The sequence below is a fragment of the Paroedura picta genome, chromosome 14 (genome assembly GCF_049243985.1).
Source record: "Paroedura picta isolate Pp20150507F chromosome 14, Ppicta_v3.0, whole genome shotgun sequence".
NCBI lineage: Eukaryota > Metazoa > Chordata > Lepidosauria > Squamata > Gekkonidae > Paroedura > Paroedura picta.
In genome coordinates, this window is record NC_135382.1 from 17,116,598 (window position 1) to 17,134,985 (window position 18,388).

At 43.7% G+C, this 18,388-nt stretch overlaps 1 protein-coding gene across 1 annotated transcript in view; it reads right to left on the minus strand.

Moving 5' to 3' along the window:
• Positions 1–422: 422 nt before the first annotated feature.
• CCDC91 (coiled-coil domain containing 91) overlaps positions 423–18,388 on the minus strand; it is a 118,443-nt gene continuing 100,477 nt past the window's right edge. The window contains exon 13 of the mRNA XM_077310086.1: positions 423–929. Within this exon, the coding sequence (XP_077166201.1) occupies positions 795–929 (135 nt within the window). The 3' untranslated portion in view covers positions 423–794. The remainder of the gene's footprint in view (positions 930–18,388) is intronic.

Consider the following 18,388-nt stretch of genomic DNA (forward strand, 5'->3'; position numbering starts at 1 on the left):
TCATCTTAGAGGAAGGTGACCAGCCGTGTACCGCAGGGTCCTGTCCAAGGGCTGGTATTGTTAAGGATAGGGATGCCAGTCACAGAGAATGCTGATGCTAAGAGCAAAGAACAGATTTTTTGAAACATCCACATGAATGTTTGTCTGTGCAGCAACATCATCTTCCAGCAAGCTGACAGCCATTTTTTATTCCAGGGAAGAATATAAAAGTCGCCTTTTAGTGTTAAATTTGCGTCTTCTTTGAACTCCCTTATATGCCAAAAACTTTAATATTACTTCCCATCAGAGTGTAGGGGGAATTCATTTTTGAAACTAGCTAGTGTTACAATACTAGAGGACATACCCTTTCCCACTATAGTAATATTATAAGGCACATGGGTAGAAATGGGAAGGGGTTAAGGACTGCATGTTACGCTAGTATATGGTTTTTGTACATTTTATAATTTGTAAAATTAGAATAGAAGTAAGCATGCAACAACTTTCTGTCTGAATGAAATGGGGATAATTAATGGCTCTGTTTTGTTTTTTGCATTCATTCTGATAAAAAATATTAAATGGAAAAAAATGGAACATTCCTGGGCCATTCTGAAAATGCACAAACCAGGTTATCTAACCCCTATAATCTCAACTGTTAGATTTCATGGGCGTTAGCATTACAGCTGACTACAGGTTGATCATGAAAACATACAACAACTAATTAGGCCACCTGATTGGTCCTGAATCAACAACCACAATCCCCAAGGTCTTAGAGAGATCATCTGCAGCATTCCGATGGGCAGCTTCATAAAGTCAGCTCAAGGGAGAAGGCTAGTTTGTTCTTCAGCAGTCGACGGAGGCTCTTCTTGTAACAGAGCACTGAGTTGCTTCTGTGCACATGAAAGGAACAGTTCCAAACTGGACAGGCTACGTTGACGGATAACTTGATCAAGCTGTCAGGAGAAGGGGGAAAAGGACACGCTTAGGAAAGACATCGGCATTCACACGGATCATGAAAACTATTTAACCCAAACACTTTATCTGACTCAAACAATCTTATGCGGGAATTCGGCTCATGATACATATTGCATAGCATCATCACATGGCTGGTTTCTTTCCATCTTCAAATATGACAGGATAAGGCAAAGCCTGGTCATTATTTTATTTGCAAGGAAACGTCCTTAGCTATCAACTAGGCCAGGGGTGGGCAGACTGTGGCCCTCCAGATGTTCATGGACTACAAGTCCCATGAGCCCCTGCCAGCATTTGCATTTGCTGGCAGGGGCTCATGGGACTTGTAGTCCATGGACATCTGGAGGGCCACAGTTTACCCACCCCCTAACTAGGCATTGCTTTAGGTTACTGCTAGACATTTCTGCATTTGGATTACTAGATAACGTCAACAGATTAAGCACTGTCAATCAATCAAACTTTATTACAGTCGTTCAGACCAAGTTATATGAAGTCAATACATAGGAGACCAAAAGAATTTGGTCATTTAATGTAATACAATTTAAAACAGATCATAAAGTAGAACTTAAAATTATGCTACTTTAGAGCATCGGATTTTTATGGTGGTGGCACAAAACATAGCCAGCTGAGTTGTCACCTGGGGGGATTCATCACTTAGCAGCCTCTTTGCTCAATCTATATTAGCGATCCCCAAATTGTGGGCCGCGGACCACATGTGGTCCTTCGACTAATTGGAGGTGGGCCCCAAAGGACGCCTTCTCCCCCCCCCAGCCCTTTACTTCACCCCCCCCCCCGGCCCTTTACAACACACTTCGGGGGTCATTGTCTCCCATCACTCCCAGATGGGACTCTCTCATTGCAGAGAAACAAGCTCAGGGTTCCCACTGATTTGTCATTGTCATGAGTTAAAATTTCCATGAAAATAAAATGTTCCTTATGTTCATTGTTGTGGCGTGTCTGTATCTTATTTGGAAGGGATGTTTAAACATTACCATAGCGATCAGAGAGCGTTAGGGCAGTGGTTGAGAGTAGAGGAGTAAACTCCCCCCCCCCCCACCAGGCCTCAGTAAAAGGCGTTGAGTGGTCCCCGGTGATAAAAAGGTTGGGGACTACTGATCTACATCATGATGTTCTGGCAATTTTTAAAGGAGTGGTTCAATCACGTTGCTACGAATGTCTACATAAGCAGGGCAGTGGAACAATATATGCTCTCTTGTATCAATTTTGCCACTCCCACAAAAACATTGTCTCAGTGAAAGGGGAATGTTCTTATAGCGACCCTCTACAAGAGCTGAAGGCAAGACAGAGCATCTTGCAAGGGTAAATGCCCTTCTTTGTTTACTTATTACCAGCTGAGACAGATAAGTGGCAAGGGCCAGAACTGTATTGTTCCAGGCCAATGATATACTGACAATACATTTCTCACATATGATTGCAAGATGTGAACTTCTAAGGAGGATTTATTTTAATGATAATTTAAAAATACACATGGTTTTGCCCCAGCACTCTCTTTTGTTACTGAATTCCCAAACAAAGCCAGTATTTGGCATTCATTTTAGTATGAATTCTTCAGTATTTAAAGATTTCTAGATGAAACGGCCCATGTATGCTGGACTTTTCTTGTTTATTTTCATTGATTTATGACAAAGAAAAGGAGAACATTCACTTATAATATATGAGGAATTTCTAAAGTTCCACTGAAATAGCCCAGCGCAGCTGACCTGCCCATTAGATTTTCATATTTCCATAAAACAATCCTTCCCCCCCACAAAATACAGCGAACAAAACATCTCAACATTTCCACTTCTGACAAAATATTGTGAATGAGTGTACTTTAGGGGGGGGGGATGTCCCAAATATGACTGAAAAGAATTTCAGCAATGAATCCACTGACAAAAGACAGAAGGTGGTTTATCATCATCACATTTAATAAAATGTTTTCAGGGTTTCATACTTCCTACCAGCTGTTACCAAAGTTTCTGAACTTCTGCAATGTAGCACTAGAGTTGAAAACAAGACAATTCTTAATGCTGCTCTTTTACACCACCTTTTCAGTCCCCTCCCTCCCTCCCCACGTAAATTGTATATTCATGAAGCAGTCCTAAGAAATGGACATTGGTACACTGAATCCTGACATGTTTGTACTGCCTATGTCCTCTGAGGTTAAAGGATCCACCTTGGTTTCTTTCAGCATTAATTTATTCAGCCTCTTTCTATGCAACAGTGGGATTCGCAGGATTTGTGGCTCTGAGATAGGACGCTGGAACTTCTGCTTCTTTCAAGCTGCGTGGAGTTTGCACAATCCCCATTCACAATCCGCCTAAGTTCATAAAATCAGCATTTCTGTCAGATGACTATCCAGCCTCTGCTTAATAACTTCCAAGGATGGAGAAGCCACCACCTCCCAGGAAGCCTGTTCCACTGAGGAACCGCTCTGACTGTCAGGAACTTCTTCCGGATGTTTAGCCGAAAATTCTTTTGAATTAATTTCAACCCTCTGGTTCTGGTCCGACTCTCTGGGGCAACAGAAAACAACTCTGATCCATCCTCTATATCAGGGGTAGTCAACCTGTGGGCCTCCAGATGTCCATGGACTACAATTCCCATGAGCCCCTGCCAGCGTTAGCTTATGGGAATTGTAGTCCATGGACATCTGGAGGCCCACAGGTTGACTACCCCTGCTCTATATGACAGCCCTTTAAAGATGGTTATAATACAATTAACTAACTAACTAACTAACTAACTAACTAACTAACTAACTAACTAACTAACTAACTAACTAACTAACTAACTCCCACCTATTTGGGAAACCCTTCCAGAACCGTAAAGGAAACCCAGGTTTCCATAAAACCCTGGTTGAGAAAGCCTGGTGTAGACAGTACTGAGAGGAAATCATAGAGGGGCTTTGATGCTCCCACTTGCAGCATGCTGCTGAATATGAAGAGCTCCTAACTAAAAGAACACAGATGCTCCCTATCACCAGTTTTCAAGTAGGATCCACCTGTGATTCCTTTCCTCCAATTGTTCTCTCTCTTTTTTTTAAGGAACTCATAGCGACATGCTCCTTCCCTCCTCTATTGAAGTATTTAACCAAACATGTGAGGTAACTTAGACGAACAGTGCGCATGTGGTTCTAAAGTTATCTACAATTTGCTGGCAGAGGTTCATGGGAATTGTAGCCCATGGACATCTGGAGGGCCACAGTTTGACTACCCCTGCTCTACATATTACAAAACTGCTAACTTACAGATTTCAGAAATCTGGTCGAAAGGTTTGATAATACTAAGAAAGGCACTTTGCAGCTCTCTTAAATGTCTTTTCCATTCTACGAGAACATTTCAAGATATCTGATCCAAGAAAAATCAAGATGGACCAAGGCAAGAAGCCAGGACAGTTATGCAGGCCCCAGGAGATGGAGTGGCTAAGGGCGGAGGGCTTTGGCTTGGCTCCCAGAAGGTCCATGAGTCAAGAAAAAAAAAAGTTCTTGCTGTAAAAAAAAAAAAAAAGTAAAAGATTGGTTTCTAGAAGGACCTGCTGATGCTGCTGCCCTCCCCTTTTTCCCGGCTGGAAGTGGCTCGTTTCATTCAACACTCTTGTGAGCTTCCCCCTCGATAGAGGAACAGAAGTGGACCTGTTTGCAGAAGTCAGATATTGGAGGGCCTACACAGTCTCCTGCCTCTAACAGCGGCGGATGCTTCAGAGGAAATACATGAGACGCCACAGGGTTACTCAGGAAAGGAAACAGTTGCTCTTGAGTTCACTGGAACTTCAGTCAAGAAATATTTTCTAAAATCCCTAAGTCAAATACTGCAGAACAATTCTCCCATTTATCTTATTTCCTCCCCCCTCCCCCATTTTTAACAAACCTGGAAAACGAAGCGTATGCCTAGCTTAAGAGGGAAAGAAGAAGAAATATACAAAACCAGGCCAAAATAAATAAATAAATTTAGCAGGCCGTAAGAATCGCTAATGGAACACGAACATTATCACGCTGCAGTCACTGAGCTATTCTTCCAATTTGTTTTTTTTTTTTACAGAAAGCGCAAACGGTATTTCTGCACCTGTGGAAGCCCGTTTGCCCAAAACAGGGGTTTAGAGACAAGAGCTGAACCCACCCTCAATCCAGAGCTACCCTTTTGCACATTGGCACCATGCACAAGCAGTGGCTCCGGAGCTGTGCGCAAGCAAGCTCCCTAGCCCACTGGCAGGCCTGGGCAGAGTCCTTCCGCGTGGTGGGGGAGAGAGGAGCCTGCTGCTTGGCATGGAGGTCTGAACGACTTCCGTGCAGGAAGCCGTTACCTGCCTGAGAGAGAAACGGATCAGACGTTAAGCTCTTTGCCAGGAAGATTCACTATGAGCTCTCTGTGTGCGAAGAAAGGCGGTATTTAAGTATTTTAGCATCATATAAATAGAAGGCTAGAGCCCTTCCTTCCTTCCTTGCAGATCACCACGCAGTGAGTGTCCGGTCAGCTTGCTGCTTAAAATGGAAGCTGGAGGTTTGTGAATTTGTGAATAGGCATCAGTGCAATCCTGTGCAGTGTTACTCCTGTCTAAGCTTGGACCGGAGTATTTCCACACAGGACTGCAGTGGGAGGCCGCCATTTCAGGCAGCAAGCTTACCCGGAAAAAACTGAAACATACATACCACGACAAATCTCCAGCTTGATTAAAGGTTTGCCAGGGTTTGCCCTGTGCCTTCCATAGCATGCAGTCAAAAAACAATTGCACTGTATGTTAAATGCGGTTTGTAGGAACCTCACTACTGTGTTTTATTGAAAGGCACGCACGTGAACTATCCTTTCAGTAAGATGGAGACAGGGGAGGGGGGCCATTTCTTACTACACAAATCTTCCACTCTCTCGTCATTGTTCCCCAAGGGGACATTAAAACGCAAACAATTACCAACTCACAGAACTTTAGCAAATTAACAGAGACAGACTGCCTCTGGCCACTGGCAGGGGATGAGACGCAGGGTTTCCATTCCAGGTCAGGAAAGCTCAGGGACCTATATATAGAGTCCACCCTCCAACCCATCCATTTTCCCCAAGGGAGCTTATCTATGTAGTCTAGAGATGAACTGGATCCTCGGGTCCCGCTTGGAGGCTGGCCACCCCAGTTATGGCTCCTGATGATGGGTTTCACTCTTCCACCTCCTCGTATCTTCTGGATGCACCTCTGAAACTTTATACAGACACTTCAGCCCAATATCTCCTTCTCAGCAGCTATCACCTAAAGATGTTAGGGTGGCTCTAAGTCATCCAGGAATACCACCGAAAGATGTTAGGGTGGCTCTAAGTCAGCCAGGAATACTCCTTTCTGGTTGTGTGAGTGCCTGCAGGCCTGTGAGACAGAGAAAGTGAGTGTGTTCAAGTGGGGTGGAGCTCCCTCTTCTCAGGACCAGATGGTGTGAGCTGGATCATGCAACAGTTTTGTGGGGAAAGTAGCCCCCAAATCTCTGGAAAGCCTGAGGTTTTCTGTTCTATACAAAGACACAAATAAGATCACCGAGAAATGCTATACGATGGGCCAATCCTATTTTTATCTAGCAGATTTATCTAGACTGGAAAGGTGGTGGGGAAAGTCCCTCTTAGATTTCACAATCTGAGGATGTTTTAACTTTGTATTGATGTTTTATGAATTGATTTTTATTGTACATATATGCTGTGAACCGCCACGAGCCAGCAATGCTGGGAGTGGCGGTATATAAATCAAATTATAAACAATTTGTCAGTCGGACACTGGAATGTAAACAGGAGCTAGCTTTTCTCGTCCCGTAAACAAGGATAACTTAATTTGCATTCAGTGGACAAAATTGCACACTGCACACTAACAGGTGTATTGCAGACTCATTGTCTGTAAGCAGCTCGAGCAAGAAGCCGCTTGGAAATTTAATAAACACCCCTGAAAGCATTAGCCAAGCTGCAAGAAGAGCCTTGCAGAATACAGCTTAACTTTCTGACCACAGGAGCAAGCTACTATTACAGCTCTAGGATGTGCTGAGAATGACCAATCTTTAAATGAAGTAGGATTTCTTGGCTGGGTAAAAGTTTGTAGAATTTCAACTGGGAAGCAAACTTCACACTGGTTAGGGGAAGGTAATGGGTGCAAGCAGAAACTAATGAAGCTCAACACAGTTTGAGCTTTAGGGAAGCTCTTCCTCCGTTACAAATTTTATCCAGAGAGGTAAGTGCTCAGTGTCGTTTTATAAGAACTTTACTGCTCTAATAAAGACATTCTTACAATACTGTAGTTAGAGCCTCTCATCAAAGTAAGTTATGTTCATGAGAGTTCTCTGCTAAAAGAAACTGTCTGCTTCCCCAGGAGTCTTTTTTGATCCCAGCAGTTGGTGTTCTAAGCAGGTCAATTCTGCACTACCTCTGATCTCTGGTGTGGTGCTTAATTCCTGATGGGAAGGAAGAAGGCTTATGTTTTGTTTTACTCAGCGGAGCACCAAATGCCAGAGGGGCTGTCCTGGAACAATGAAGAACTGCTGTACACACAGTCCGGTACAGATGCCATGGGTGAACAGGCACAACAGTGGGGACATGCCTTTATGGAAGTGTGAGAGATGGCACCAGGAGAATGAGTGTTTGCAAGAGAGATTCCCAGACACAGACACATGCAAAGGGGTCCAAAGGACATTCTGGGATCCAAGGAGGAGTTGGCATTACATTTCTTGAGCAGCGCCTCTTAAAGTAGGATGGCAGGATAAGACTGAGAAGAAGAAGAAGAAGAGGAAGAGGAAGAGGAAGAGGAAGAGGAGGAGGAGGAGGAGGAGGAGGAGGAGGAGGAGGAGGCGGCTCAAAGTGGCTTACAGTCGCCTTCCCTTTCCTCTCCCCACAACAGACACCCTGTGAGGTGGGTGAGGCTGAGAGAGCCCTGATATCACTGCTCGGTCAGAACAGTTTTATCAGTGCCGTGGGGAGCCCAAGGTCACCCAGCTGGCTGCATGTGGGGGAGTGCAGAATCGAACCTGGCATGCCAGAGAAGTCCGCACTCCTAACCACTACACCAAACTGGATCTCAAGAAGCCCCTTGAAAGAAGCTTTGAACATTACAGGGATAACGCAGGTCTACCTTTGCAGGTGAAAAAAAGATTTTTTTGGACCAATTCCCGAAAGTTACATTGGGAAAACTGTGTTTCCACTAGTTTCTAATGGTAGTGTTTTGCATAAAAAATTAAAAGCCCAATTAAAATTTTATATACCTTATTTCTCCTCTCTCCCTAGCTCTGTAACAAGTTTCTTTTTAAGTTACAGCACATTTTAGATGACATACAGATTTGCAAAGCTAGCTATCCACACTATTTTAAAAAGTAATCAAATAGAGCTAAAACATTTCTCTGAGGCTGCAAAAGGGAGCTCTTCTGCCAGGCATTTGGTTGAGGTTGAGGTCGACTGGAACCAGCAATACCAGCTGGGCCCCTGGACCTCCCTCCCAGGAATCTATGGACCTGAACTGAACCATAGACCTGTTTGATGGTTATCCTGTTAAATTGTTATTCTCTGATATTATTACTAGTACCCCTGCTGTATTTCTATTTGACACAAAAACTGTGTGAACCACCTTCTGAACCACCCTGAGCCTCAGGGGATGGCGATATACAAATATAGTGAATGAATGAATGAATGAATGAATGAATGAATGAATGAATGAATGATTGGGGGGAGGGTTAGAAACTTGCTTGCAAATACGCATGAACGAAATCGAGCTTCAGTAATACAGATCAAGCGATGCTACTACTCTCACTGAGTCCTCATTTCCAGATGCCCAACTATCACATGGATTTTTCCAGATATGAAAAATGTGAAAGCTTATTTCTTGATCTTGGTAGGCACAGGGCACGGCTTCACTAGGCCTTGTTCAAGGAGAGCCAGGTGCACCAACTCATCTTACACTACAACTTCTCACAAATCCCTTACTTAATCTTCTGGGTTTACGCTGCTTTTTTGAACTAGGGCAAGCAGCAGCGTGAAAATGCTCCTAGAACCTCAATGTAAATGTTTCTTTAATCTTACGAAAGCCACAAAACAGGCCTAGCTGACCGAGCAGGAAACTGAGCTCAGGAACTCTCCGTGACCTCGTCCGCACTGTCACTTTTGGCACTGGCGGGGTGGTCACAAGGTCACGCCGAGAACGGGTAACGACAAAACCCAACTCGTAAGACCTCGTTTATATGTATCAGTTGGACCAATCTGTGTTCTGCGGTGTCTGATGTTGACAACGCTTTGATCATTCGAGTTCGATACCAATCTCTCCGACTGCGGACTGATTACACAACTCCTTGCAAACAGTTTTACTTCCAAATTTGGACATGTCCAACAGTCGAATGTGATATTTATTGCTTTTGGTTTTACAGTGCTTGGGACGGTGGGAAAGTGGGGGGAGCCACGAGGAAGGGGCCTGAAGTGACAAGAGAAGCGGCTATTTAAAGGCACTCAACGTGACACCGCACTCTTCAAAAACCCCGGAAAAGAGGTCACTTAACATGTGTCGGTGGTAAAACGTAGGGCTTGGAGGACTATCATTAACGGGGCCTCTGGTGAAAGATAAACACACTTTCTGAAATTAAATCTTTGCATTTGCCCACCGCAGTCAGTTGCTGGCACGTCAGCCGGTATCTGAGGCCTTGCATCCAATGCCAAACCAAATACTTAGGAACAAGAGGAGCAAGGACACTCTCCTTTTTGTCCAGTCATATTAAAACACAGAAAATGGGGAAAGAAATGGAGATCCCCCCAGTTCTTAGACTTAAATGCACACTTGTACTTTTGAGCCTGCCTGACATATATGGATTATAAACAAGACGAACAAAAGAATATGAAGAAAGAAAGAAAGAAAGAAAGAAAGAAAGAAAGAAAGAAAGAAAGAAAGAAAGAAAGAAAGAAAGAAAGAAAGAAAGAAAGAAAGAAAGAAAGAAAGAAAGAAAGAAAGAAAGAAAGAAAGAAAGAAAGAAAATACCTGGAAGATGTTTTTCACCTCAGCGATAAAAGTGATCCATTATACCTAAGGATGCTGAACCCTCTTAGGTTTTACAATGGGCTTATGGAATACAAGTTTTACAGTGAAGATCTGTATTACAGCTAAGATGTATTGGGAGAAGGTGATTAAAATAATTTCAATAAGCTTAGGAAAAGAGATCCATATGAAACCAGGAATAGTTTTATTAAACTACCTTCCTGAACTGAAAGTAGAATACCTGTCTGTGGTCCTCCATATGTTAACAGCAGCAAGGATGAATTTTGCTAAAATTTGGAAAAATAAGAATCTGCCAGATTTGAATACCTGGGGCAGTAGAATTAAAGAAACTTATCCTTTGATCAAATTGACATTCTATCCAAAGAATAAAAATGTAGAGAAACTTGAGAGTATCTGGGGACCCACTATGTTAAGAAAGGAGAAGGAGTTAAATGCACTAGATTTTCATTATAGGAATTTATTAGGGTTGGGCTTGTTGTTAAATATGCTTTGAAATCATTTTATTTTTGTAAGTTAATATTTAAAAAAAAAGTTTTACAAGGAACACAGTTTCAGGTGGGTATCCATGTTGGTCAGCAGTAGAAGAGTCAAGTCCTATAGGACCTTAAAAACGGACAAGATTTCCGGGGCATAAACTTGCGAGAATCCAAAGCTCCTTTTGTCAGTGAGCTTGTCTTCTCGGAAGCTTGTGCAGCTGGATTTGAATCTTGAAGTTTTATAGATGGTTATGGTAGAACAAAGTTTGAGACCAGTGGCCCCTTTAAGACCAACCACATTTTATTCAAGCTATAAATTTTAGTGCAAGCACATCTATAAATACAATGAAACAAAATTCAGCTGTACAAATGAGTAGAGGATGGGAGGTATAATTATCAGGAAGGTTTAGCTACAGTTCAGATGCATCTACTGCCCCCCCCCCCAGCAAAAGGAGGGTGGGAAGTGATATAAATACCCATTTGTTGATGTTGATACTGCTTTAATGTGTTGAGTAGTTTGAACTTTTAATTTAAACTTTCATTTTTAATTGAATGGTTTAACTTGTTGTATGTTAAATGAAGGACACCACCCTGAGCCAGCTTGCTCGGAGGGCGGTATATAAATTAAATAAATAATAATTAATTACCATTACTAGCAAACAGTCTAGCTCTCAAAACTTACTCTATAAGGTTGCTTAAAATATTGAACAATGTGAGGACTCACTATATGGCTGTCCAGGAACGTTATTTATGTTATTAGGCTCAGGGAGGCTCACAATACAGCATAATACAGCAACAACAGCAAAGCTATAGTTCTAAGAAAATTAGATTAAAAACCAAGTAATATTACACACAGCTTAGGGCATAAAAATCTACTCTGTTGATAGCAGGGTCAACCAGAATGGCTTTACTGGAATTCCCGGTGAAATAACTCTGTCTTAGAGGCCAGGCAAATGCAGACACGTCTTGCAGGGCACAAGTCTTCTCAGACAAGAGAATTCCACCGGGTTGGGACAACGACTCAAAAGGCCCTCATCCTTGTTGCATTCAGGCAGGCAAACCAAGGGTCAGGCCCCACCGAAAGCCCACATGTGGCTGAATGAACAAATTGTTAACACATATTTACTACTATTCATCTTTCTATAAAGGCTGGAGTGGAACAGGGGTCTTCGGGCAGCTGGTCTTCAAACTGTGAACAATGGAGACAGTCCTATCAAAGTACTGATCATGCTAAAGCTATTGAAAATTCATCCAAGTAACACTGAAGTATAATGCTCGGGCTTGGATGAGGAAGCTGTCCAATTATGGGACACTTGCTGAGAATTGCTATCTACGGCGCCTTCAGAATCAGGTATATGGATATACTGGTCAGGATAAAATATAGCCCCCCCAGCCAATTCCCAGATATGGTCATGTATTTTTGACAGCCAAGCTTTCTGCTGTTCGAAAAATAAAGGCCTGCATCTTAGTCGTGCAAAGCTGATAAAGGAAGTACCTGTTGTAGCCCTGGCATCATATCATTATACATAATCAAATCTGAGTGACTTACATACGGCACCAGTAGAAAAACCTCCCAATGGTTCATCAAGACCCAGCTCATGCTGAGCCCATCACAGCAATCTAATCCAGTGGTGGCCAACTGTGGTTCTCCAGATGTCCATGGACTACCATTACCATGAGCCCCTGCCATGTCAGCAGGGGCTCATGGTAACCAGGGTCCAAGGATATCAAGAGAGCCATGGTTTGGCTGCCCCTGGTCTAATCTTAAAGGCTGGAGTTCAAAATTTGCATCCTGCTGAAAGTAAACAAACAAATAACCCACCCTCCACACAACCAATGGTTAGTAACAAAAGATGCATCACATATGTTATGAATCACTGACTTAAAAGAACAAAATATACTGAAGGTGCGCTGCAACTTGCTCCCACATTGGCATGACAGTGCTTTGAATAGCATTAATCTTTTCATAAGTCCATTCTAACTCCCCACCGTCATGCCACATTTTCCCATTTGGGGATATTCTTCTCTATTATCTTGAAAAATGCAGAATGGAAATGGGCTTGTGGACTAGAGTGTTCTTACAGTGAAAGGCTCCCAGGGTAAGAATTTATATCAGTTCTCCAAAAACAAGGTGCTTAAATAACGCACATGGCTTTAACATTTATTTCTTCAGTGTGATTTAAAAAAAAACAAACAAACAAAAAGGAATTTGAATTTGCTGTCGTGTTTATTTGCAGGGAACTATAAAACAGCATTACAAAGATAAGTTTGGATTCGCCTGGTCTTTGTGGGTGAACATTAGAGAACATTTCTTTCCCAAGAACATATTGACAATCTGATGATGGAACTCACTGCCTCTCTAAAATTAAAACTAAATATAATCCCACGCAAACCATCCAAGTTCCTAACTTTCACTTTGCTCGTCCCTGGAAACAAGTTTACAAAATTGCTAAATTGTAAGGTGTAGTTCAGAGCCTCTTGTGGTTCAGGGTGGTCAGACAGAAATGCTGTCTGAAGCTGTCTGTCCATGAGGCTGGGAGTTCAATCCCAGCAGCCGGCTCAAGGTTGACTCAGCCTTCCATCCTTCTGAGGTCGGTAAAATACCCAGTACCCAGCTTGCTGGGGGGTAAACGGTAATGACTGGGGAAGGCACTGGCAAACCACCGCGTATTGAGTCTGCCATGAAAACGCTGGAGGGCATCACCCCAAGGGTCAGACATGACCCGGTGCTTGCACAGGGGATACCTTTACCTTTAAGGTGTAGTACCCAAATGTAGTACCTAGTGTTGGCAGGGGATTGCTATGATTGCCTAGCAATGTCATTTCTTGGTGATATTCCCAGAGCATTGTGGCCATGTTGACTAGAAGGGAAGTTGCTGCATCCATGGGATCATTCCTCCCCCACATCCATTTTCTCCTTCTGTGAGGTCACATAAAGCAGGGAGAGAAGGTGGGGATCAACAGGCAATCTGGTAAGCCTAGTAGTAGTAAAATTAATGATTTACATACTACAGTCTGTTATAATGGAGTCCCTGCTAGAATATTTGGTGCAACACAGCTCTTTAATTCTTCTGGACAATGAATTTCACTGGATGATTATTATGCTTATGATTTGCTATACTGCCTTTTATCTTTCTCACCGTTATTTATTGTACACGAATAGAAAATTCCTACTCATATGGCCATCACTTCCCATTTGACATTGCTTATGGGCTAAAATCTTCCTGGAGTAAAGTCACTATGTTTTATGGACACATCTGTAAAATCACCTTCTTTCCTGGGAGCACTCTGTAACAATTTCCTCCTTCAATGGACGTACAATTCTAGACTACTATGGGTACTGGAATAGCCCCTTCAATATCTCTGCCCCACTCAAGGAATGGACTCCCATTCTTGTCTAAGTAGAGTGAACTTGAATGGATCACGCTCCTTTATTGTGCTCAGTCAACTTAGAAATGCCATGTTTAAGGTTGCCCGTTCTGGGTTGGAATTATCTGGGTCTCTTGGAGGTGCAGCCTAGGGAGGATAGAGTTTTGGGTGGGGGGATATCAGCAGGTTATAATGCTGTAGAGACCACCCTCCAAGGCTGCCAACTTCTCCAGGGGAATTGATCTCTGTCATCTGGAGATCAGTTGTAATTGCAATAGCTCTCCGGATGTTACTTGGAAGCTGGCAATCCTATCCATACCCTGAAGCTGAAGTGAGGTTTAAGAGGCTTCCCTTAAGTGGCTGTAATCTTTCCTCCAGGGTTGGAGTCAGAGGGTGACTCTAGGGGAGAGAACCTCCTGACTGCCCTAATACATGGAGTTCTACAGGGAGACATTCTTTCTTCAATGTGATTGGACACCTATATGAGTTCCCTTCCCCTTGCCCAATTGATCCAGAGGTCTAAAAACACCTAATCCATGGCCTCTCGTGACTGACTCAACTTACCATCTTTATGCCCCCCCCCCCGATAGAAGAGTGGGCAATCAGTTTAACCACCTGTTTTAAACTCATAACAATATATATATTGAGGACAAAAGAACAAGGGGACAACAGAGGATGAGGTGGCTGGATGGAGTCACTGAAGCAGTCGGTGCAAACTTAAATGGACTCCGTGGAATGGTAGAGGACAGGAAGGCCTGGAGGATCATTGTCCATGGGGTTGCGATGGGTCGGACACGACTTCGCACCTAACAACAACAACAACAACACACACACACACACACAATTATATTCTTATTGTGAACTGCCCTGAATTTTTTATGCGCTAGGGTGGTTAATAATTATAAATTAATTAAGTAAATGAATACTACCAATTACCATTTGGTAGGGGCAGAAGCTCACCACCTACACTGTTTTGCTGTGGTGCTTCTCAGGGCTCTATGAGTTTAACTAAGTTGTTCATTCTTATGACAGTGCTGGGAGAGATCGTCCAGGGTTACAGGGTTAGGTGTCCCTATGTTAGGTGACACAGCTGTTTCTTTTCCTTCCATTCAGATCCCGTCAGGCAGTGGATGCCCCGGATGACCTAATAACGAGCTTGCCGGAGCATCTCTTTGTAACAGAATCCCACACCAGCAGAAGCAATTCCATGGCCAGGTCTTCCGACTGACTGTAAGGGGTGGCACAAATGGGAGGGCACTCGTGCACAAGAGAGTCTTGGCTTGCTCTCACCCACGTGTGGAGATCCAGCAACACAATAGTTATAAGATTTGTCTCTGGGACCCTCTTGCAGCATTAAGAAGTGCTGATGTGTGTAAAGGGAGTTTGGCAACAGGAAAACAGGGCTGAAGGTACGTCTCTTGCTAAAGACTAATAACGACGAGATGATGTGTACACATCAGATTAGGCCGGGAGAGGTTAAAAAGAGTGTCGACTAAAATGTAATTATAAACAATCTTTTAAGAAGTATGTTTTTTGGGAAAATGGTTGTTAGCTTGTCAAACTGTGCAAACAAAGGGGGGGGAAAAGCTATGCAGAACTGCCTATCAAGCAGATTTCAATTGGGGTGGGGATCTAGTGATGAATGGGACCATTCACATTAACTGACGGAGCCAATGAACTGCAACAGGGAGCTTTTGGGTCCCCAACTGGTAGAACAGGAGAAGAGCAAGTCTGATATCTTCTGCATCAGATGCTGGAAGGAGAGACTTATGCACGTGACGTGAAACTGACCATCTCGGATCTCGAGAACTTTTTGTTCTGGCTGCTATTTTTCTTCCCAATTAAAAGAGGCTCAAGCCCAAGTACGTAAATTAAACGCTTCTAGAAATAGTGTTTAAAACGCAGGCACACAAAGTCAGTCTTCAATGTTTCAAACGATACTAACAATGGAAAAAGACTATCTTGAATTTCTTCCTAAGCAGGGGAAGGGGAAAATTAAATCCCCTCCCCCCAATTATCTAAATGGCTGAGCACTGGAAGTGTGTGCTGTTATTTTGGTAAACATGAGTCAGGGAATGAGCTTGCTCAAATTCTCTGCAAAGGTTATGAGACACAGCTGCACAACTCACTTGGGAGGACAAATGAATACAGTAAACTCTGCTTACAACTGACACATTCCTCTGCCAAGCTTTTGTCATTAAAATTTAGAGGGATGGCGAAGTGACAAGGGTGTGCATGTCAAAGGGGGGGGGGGAGAGAACAGAAATAAACGGAGGATTATTTAAAAAGTTCCGAAGTTGTTTTGAAGTTGGTTGGAGCTGCTTGTGTACACCAGGGTCGATTCGGTGTTTATTCCAATTCATTTTGTTGTCAGGAAACAGAGAGTGTTTTATTAAAGGAAGCCCAGTGTCAAAGTCAACAGGGGAAACTTCACTTTGGCTGGCTGTGGTAGGTCCTGAACCTTGAGACCATAAAAGCAGCCATTACTGTGAAACATTTCATGATTTCGGGGGGGGGGAGTCTGTTTAACTAGCCTGCTCAGCAGGGTATGCTGGGGCTCAGGCCGTCCTTCTCTTTCGATTCCGAGCGTCCTGGCTTAGCCTCTCACAGGACACACAGATCACCAGAAAGTACATTCATATGCCGTTCTGACAACAATTAGGATACTATTTTTAAAGCGTGGGCTTTCGTTGACTGTGGGGGATACTGCATTTTTGACTTCTTACCAGTCGCCTAGTCAGAATGACAGATAAGTAAGCAAAAACCGGGCCCTCCTGCATCGGCGTACATCCTGCCACTTGACTGAGAGCCATTTGAAGCCTTCCTTCTGACTAAGGAGCCTTCTTTGGATTTAAGTGGCTCTCCTGCCAGCAGCAGGACCACTTAAGATGGAAGAAGGTTTCCAAGGTCTTAGGGCAGAGGCCACTATTTGGGGGTTCTTAATTCACGTACCAAACAAAGATCATGGCAGCCGGCCCTCTGAGTTCCTGGCAAATAGATGGGGAAGAAATGGAGATAGTGACAGATTTTATTTTCCTGGGCTCCAAGATCACTGCAGATGGGGACTGCAGCAAAGAAATTAAAAGACGCTTGCTCCTGGGGAGGAAAGCTATGGCAAATCTAGACAGCATCCTAAAAAGCAGAGACATCACCCTGCCAACAAAAGTGCGTTTAGTCAAGGCTATGGTATTCCCAGTTGCAATGTATGGCTGCGAAAGTTGGACCATAAGGAAGGCCGAGCGTCAAAGAATTGAGGCTTTTGAACTCTGGTGCTGGAGAAGACTCTTGCGAGTCCCTTGGACTGCAAGGCGAACAAACCGGTCAGTCCTAGAGGAGATCAGCCCTGACTGCTCTTTAGAAGGCCAGATCCTGAAGATGAAACTCAAATACTTTGGCCACCTCATGAGAAGGAAGGACTCCCTGGAGAAGAGCCTAATGCTAGGAGTGGTCGAGGGCCAAAGAAGAAGGGGACGACAGAGAATAAGGTGGATGGATGGAGTCACTGAAGCAGTAGGTGCAAACTTAAAAGGACTCCAGGGAATGGTAGAGGACAGGAAGGCCTGGAGGATCATTGTCCATGGGGTCGCGATGGGTCGGACACGACTTCGCACATAACAACAACAACAACAAATTCACGTACCTCTCTCACCGCCACTATAATGGCATTCAGAGTCATGCTTAAGTCAGACTTAAAAGGAAGTTCTTAACTCAATTTAGCCCTTCAGGGCAGCTTTCAGAAACAAAAGATCTGCTGACTCAAAGGGTGGTGGAGTCTCTTTTGTTGGCTGTTTCTAGGAAGAGACTGGATGAGCATCTGTCAGGAGCGTCTCTCCCCCCCTCCCCCCGAGAAGGTATGCGTGTGGGGGGAGGGGCTAGACTGGATTGCCCTTGGTGGTCTATTCGGCCTCTGTGTGATTCTGATTCTGTAGAACATGAGTTTCACTGGACAGCATAAATGGGAATCGGTTCCTAGGTGGAAGGCATTAATAACCAACTCCTGCAGACCATTTGTGTGATATTTGGCCCCTTAGTTTTTCTTGCGGGCCTCAAACACCAAGCTTTGCAGCTTTGAGGCTGTGCGGTAGCATCAATGCATTTCTTTATGGTTTTCAGAACCATAAAACAGGTCATGAATACTCTGCTTTTCATCCAAGAAGAAGAAGGGCTGTACTCCGCTTTCTCCTACCCGAAGGAGTCTCAAACCGGCTTACAATCGCCTTCCCTTCCTCTCCTCTGTGAAGTAAGTGGGGCTGAGAGAGCTCTGACAGCACTGTGAATGGCCCATGGGTACTCAGCTGGCTGCATGTGAAGGAGCAGGGAATCAAACCTGGTTCCCTAGATAAGAGGCCACCACTGTTAACCACTACACCAAGCTGGCCCCAGGGATTCTGAGGACATTCACCAATAATGTCACATATGACTATTAAGTCCTCAAGTGTTGTTCATTTGCCACCTTTGCTCACAAGGACTCTACAGTACCCTCCTTTGCCATCTCCTGCCAAAAAAAAAAAAAAAAAAGAGTACAACTAGCAGGTCAACTGCTACCCCCCAGTGTCTAGCAGCATTTCAAAATGCATCAGACATGCAAGTCCACTGCTATCTGAAAGCCATATATA